General features: G+C 49.2%; 1 protein-coding gene across 1 annotated transcript in view; it reads left to right on the top strand.

The window, feature by feature from the left end:
- Nwd1 (NACHT and WD repeat domain containing 1) overlaps positions 1-3,708 on the top strand; it is a 96,846-nt gene extending 93,138 nt beyond the window's left edge. The window contains exon 20 of the mRNA XM_008824646.2: positions 2,828-3,708. Within this exon, the coding sequence (XP_008822868.1) occupies positions 2,828-3,129 (302 nt within the window). The 3' untranslated portion in view covers positions 3,130-3,708. The remainder of the gene's footprint in view (positions 1-2,827) is intronic.
- Positions 3,709-5,534: the final 1,826 nt, after the last annotated feature.

Below are 5,534 nucleotides of genomic sequence, written 5' to 3'. Positions count from 1 at the left end.
ATATTTTTTAAAACTATTTAAAAATGTACTTAAAAAATAAAATCTTAAAAAAACACTAGTTACTGAAATCCCAGGAGTGTTGGTGCACTGCTAATCACAGTAAGGTCATATTAAAAAGAGTGACCATTTATTACTGCTAGTGGTGTAGCTCTGTGGCAAAGCACTTTCCTAGCATCTACAGGGCCTGGATTTGATTCTCGGTATCACAGACAAAACGTTTATCATGTACTGGGGATCACACTTCAGTTGCTTAGTTCTCCCATAGTCACCCTCATTTTACAAAGCAAAAATTGAGGTTCAGGGGGCTGGCTAGAGGGCTCAGTGGATAAAGACACTTGCTGCCAAACTGGACGACCTGAGTTCAATCCCCAGAACCCACACAGAAGGAGGAGAGAACTCACTCCTAAAAGCTGCCTTCTGACCTCCACACATTTGCATGGCACACACTCCCTGTACACTCTCAAAATAAATAAGTAAACGGAAAAAACAAAACAACACAAACAACCTAAGGCCCTTGAGAGGCAGGGGACTTGCCCAAGGCCACACGGTGGGTAACTGGCAGGCTGTAGTGGGACACTGGTCTGCCCAACTCCAAGCTCTTCTGTCATTTTCTCCCGTTATCCCCTGTGTAGATAAGGCTCTGATCACACACTGTCTCTGAACTGTCACAGCAGCAGGAGGACGGGTGCTGCCACCACCCTCGAGGTGTTCTTGTTGATGGTTAGTCCTGTTGACTTGACAGACTAGAATCCCCTAGGAAGAAAGTCTACATGAGGGACTGCCTAGATCAGGTTGGCCTATGGCCATCTTATAGCCATGGTCTTGATTATGTTAACTGAGATGGGAAGACCCACCCTCCGTGGGCAGCACCATTCCCCGAGTTTGGGTCCTGGACTGTAAAAGAGTAGAGATGTGAGCTGAGCACTGACATGCACTGTCTTGGCTCTTCACTGCGGATGGGACTGGCTGCTTCAAGTTTCTGCCTTTACTTCCGCACTATAATGGACTGTAACTGTCAGTCAGAATAAACCCTTTCTCCCCAAAGTTCCTTTTGTCAGGGGGGTTTTATCACAGCATCAGGAAAGGGAGGACAGGGCTCACAAACCAAGTTAGTGGCTCAATCAGTCAGGTAACCATGACCTGGTGTGTACTTCATTTCAGCCACTGTGACCTGACACTCCTTGACCTGGCATGCCTTGATCTGAAGCACTGTGACCTGACATGACATCACCTGACACTCTGTGGCTTGACACACTGTGACCTGTGGGACTATGACTTGTGGGGTTATGAGCTGACACACTATGGCCTGTGGGGCTATGACCTATGGGGCTGTGACCTGACATGCTGTGGCCTAACACACAGTGACCTGTGGGACTGTGACCTGACACACCATGCCCTGTGGGGCTATGACCTATGGGGCTGTGACCTGACATGCTGTGGCCTAACACACAGTGACCTGTGGGACTGTGACCTGACACACCGTGCCCTGTGGGGCTATGACCTATGGGCCTGTGACTTGATATGCTGTGGTCTGACACTCTGCTCTAAGAACTGCACTGTGAACAAACACGCTGTGGACTTACAGACCCCTGAGAGATTGACATCTGACTGTTGTAAAGAGCCCATCCTGACTTCATAGCCCCCGTCCTCTTTCTCTTTCTGTCTCTTCTCTAACAATAACTTTTACCAATCTCCCTCTAGACCAAAGGCCCACTCTAAGCACCCATGTCTTTAAATCTTCAGTGGCATGTTCTGTTGCCATCCCACACTCAGAGAAGCAAGGAGACTGAGCTGTTAGATGTCCCATCAGGAATTTGACCTTCGTGCAGCCAACTCTAAAATGTGGAGAATCAGGCCTCTGCACCTGAAATAGTTCTCTTTTTTGAGACAGGGTCTTCCTATATCCCCAGCTGTCCTGGAACTCCCTATGTAGACCAGGCTGGCCCCTATTGGGAGCCACAGAGATCTGCCTGTCTCTGCTTCCTGGGTGCTGGGATTAAAGGTAAGTGCCCAACAGTTCTTTTTAAAGATTTAAAAAAAATTTATGTTTATGAGTGTTTGTCTGCATATAGGTATGTGCACATGCATGCAGGTGTCCACAGAGGTCAAGTAAGGGCATTGGATTCCCTGGAGATGGACTTAGAGGCAGTTTTGAGCTATCAGGTCGGTGCTAGGAATTGAACTCAGGTCCTCTGGGAGAACAGTACACACTCTATCTGCTGAGCCACTTCTCCAGTTCCCCAGTTTTCTTCTGTTTATGTGGGGGGTACATGCATGTGTGCACACGTGTGTAGAGGTCAGAGATCAGTCTAGGCTACTGCTCTTCAGGAGCTATCTACCTTGTTTTGTTTTGTATTTTTAATTTTATTTTTAACTATGTATTTATGTGGGGTTATATGCATGTGAGTGCAGGTGCCGATGGAGCCCAGAAGAGGGCCCTGGATTCTCTGGAGATGGAGTTACAGGTGGTTATGGGCAGCCTGATAGAAGTCGTGGGAATCGAATTCTGGTCCTCTGCAAGAGCAGGTGCTCTTCACTGCTGAGCCATCTCTCCAGCCCCTTCCTTGGTTTTTGAGACAAGCTCTTTCACTGGGTCCTGGGGCTGACTGATTAGGCAAAGCTGCAGAACAAGGGGCCCCAAGGGTCCACCTGTCACTCTCTCTCCAGTGCTGGTGTGACGTGTGCATCACCATACCCAGCATTTTATGTGGGTGCTGCTAGGTATCGAACTCGGGTCCTCCTGTTTGTGGGCCAAGCACTTTATCAACTGAACTCCCTAGCCCCTGTACCCCAGTTTTCTTACTATGACCTGCCCTCCCCACCACAGGCACCCTTCTGGCTGTTCAATTTGTCCACGCCATGGTGAACAGAATCATCCCCACCTCCAATGGCTTCATGGCCCCCACAAGCCACGGCTATCTCATCCGGGAACGCTTCCAGTGGCCCTCTGCCAGAGGCTCCCAGCAGGACCCTCTCAAGAACTTCAAGAAGGCTGTGTGGCTGGTGAAGACCAGGCAGAGAGAAGGGCTGGCTGCCGCCACAGAAGCCTGCCCACACTCAGGGTCAGAGGCTGCTCAGGGAAAAGAGTCAGAATCAAATAAACGCTCACAGGTCTGCCTGATTGTGTGAAGGCCCAGAGAGGTCAGGACTGCAGTGGGCTAACCTCCTCTCATCTGGCTGAACAGACTGTCTCTGCCAGTGGCCATATGGACCCAAGGCTTCCTCTTTCTATCCTGCCAGTTTTTTGCCTTCTTTTTGGTTCCATTTTCAGATCTGCCCCACCTCAGGTCAGAAACACTGGCTCCTGCAGAGTGTTGCAGATTGGCTGGTCTGATCTAACACTGAACCCTGGGGGCTGAGGTTAGATAAGGGATCCACCCTTCCTCCCCTAGCCCTGGACACACAGAATGACGGAAGGTACAGGAGGGACAGTGGGTGCTCACAGGGACCAATGAGTGACCAGGATGAGTTTCTTGCATCTGCTGTGCAGCAGAGAGTGACACAGACTGAGAATGTGGTGGGCCCTTGTCACAGCCTGAGTAGCAGTGAGCACCCTGCAGCCATACCAAATCCAGTCTGGAAAGCCCTGGGTCAGCAAGACTTCCTTTTCTGATGTATGAGGCTGGAAGTCTGGGCTGTCATACAAACTCTGCCCAGTTTGTTTTTGTTTTTTGGTCTTTTTGAGACAGTGTCTCCCTGTAGCCCCAGCTGTCCTGGAACTCACCTTGTAGACCAGACTGGCCTTGAACTCACAGAGATCCGCCTGCCTCTGCCTCCCGAGTGCTGGGTTTAGAGGCGTGTGCCACCACACAAACTCTTCCCAGTTTTAAAAGTTGGCAACTGGCTCACATGGGTAAATTTAGTTTGTCTACCTATAGGTCATGAGCTGACTGCATGATTCAAATTCTGTGAAAAAAATCAACATAGGGGCTGGGAAGAGGCTTAGGTGGTTGAGGCAGTTGCTACACATTCCCAGAACCCACATAAATGCCAGGTGGGCAGGGCAGGCCCCCTGTAATTCCATCCTCAGAAGGTAGAGACAAGATGGTCTAGTTTTCTTTCTGTTCCTGTGATCAAACACTCCACTCAAAAGCAACTTAGGAGAGGAAAGGGTTATTTGGCTTACACTTCCAGGTCACAGCCCATCGCTGAGGGAAGTCAGGGCAAGAACCTGAAGGTGGGCCTGCTTGCTGTTCCACACAGCAGTGCCTCTGACCAGGGCCTCACCCACAGCCAGGAGGTATACCAGGAGCCATGGAGGGTGCTGCTGGCTGGCTCACTCAGGTTTGCATTAAGCTAACGTTCTTCTACAGCCCAAGACCACCTGTGCAGAGAGTGGTGCTGTCCACATCAGGCTGGACCCCACATCAAATAACAATCAAGACAATCCTCAATAGACATGTCTACAAGCTAGTTTGACCAGGAAATCCCTAAGCTGAGACTCACTTCTCAGATGACTGAAGACTGTGTCAACTTGACAGGGGTAACTAGGACACTGGATCCCAGGGAGACTAACCATATCAGTGAGATCTGGGTTTGATTGAGAGATCCTGTCTCAAAGTGTAAGTGCATACACGTGCACACCACACATGCGCACGCGTGTGCACACACACACACACACACACACACACACACACACACATGAAAATGGGAGAGGAAATCAGCATGTCATCACCCTTCCAAACCAGCTGTAAGAACAAGATGCTTTTTTTTTTCTTTTCTCTTTTTCCTTCTTTATTTCCTTTTTTTAGTTTTGGTTTTTGGAGACAGGGTCTCAAGTAGCCCAAACAAGCATCAAACTCACATTGTAGCCAAGGATGACCTTGGACTCCTGATGCTTCTGATCCACCTCCCAAGTACTGGGCTGGCAGGTGTGGGCAGCCACACCCATCTAAGATGCTTTTGCTAATCTTGAAAAGCAGAGGTCTTAGAAACAGCAAGGACTACAGAATCTCCCTGCTTTGCTCTCAGACCGCTGTCCGTGCAAATGCAACGAAGTTTCCATTTAACGTCAGTGAGTCTTTGTGCTTTGCTCATGTAGTTTTAAAATCTCGCTTTTTCCTTGCTTTGCTGTAATCAGACCTTTGAGGTGAGAGTCTTTCCTCACCCTATGGGGTTCCAGACAGTTCAGAAAAAACAGCAATAGAAAACAAGAGGTTTGTATTTCGATGCTGGAGGGGGAACAGAGGGCCTTCCACAGGCTAGGCAGAGGCTGTACCCCTGAGCCACACCCCCAGCCCCTCACTGGGGGATTATAGGAAGACTGAGCCATATCCTCAGCCCCTCCATGATAATGAGCCGTGCCTTCACCTTCAAAAATGAGACTTTTGAACCATGTCATTCAGTTGTTTCCCAGCCTAAGATTCAAGTGCAAGCTTTGGCAGCTCTGAAACTGTTAGCATCAAGTTCATTTTAAAAATATTTTAGGGGCTGATGAAATGGCTCACTGGGTGCAGGCACTTGTCACATAAGTCTAATGACCCTCCGTTCCATCCCTGAACCCACCTTGAAGGCAGACCTTCATTAATTCCCAA

The sequence above is a fragment of the Nannospalax galili genome, unplaced genomic scaffold (genome assembly GCF_000622305.1).
Source record: "Nannospalax galili isolate Female #2095 unplaced genomic scaffold, S.galili_v1.0 scaffold529, whole genome shotgun sequence".
Taxonomy (NCBI): domain Eukaryota; kingdom Metazoa; phylum Chordata; class Mammalia; order Rodentia; family Spalacidae; genus Nannospalax; species Nannospalax galili.
This window is presented reverse-complemented; position numbering and strand designations above follow the sequence as displayed.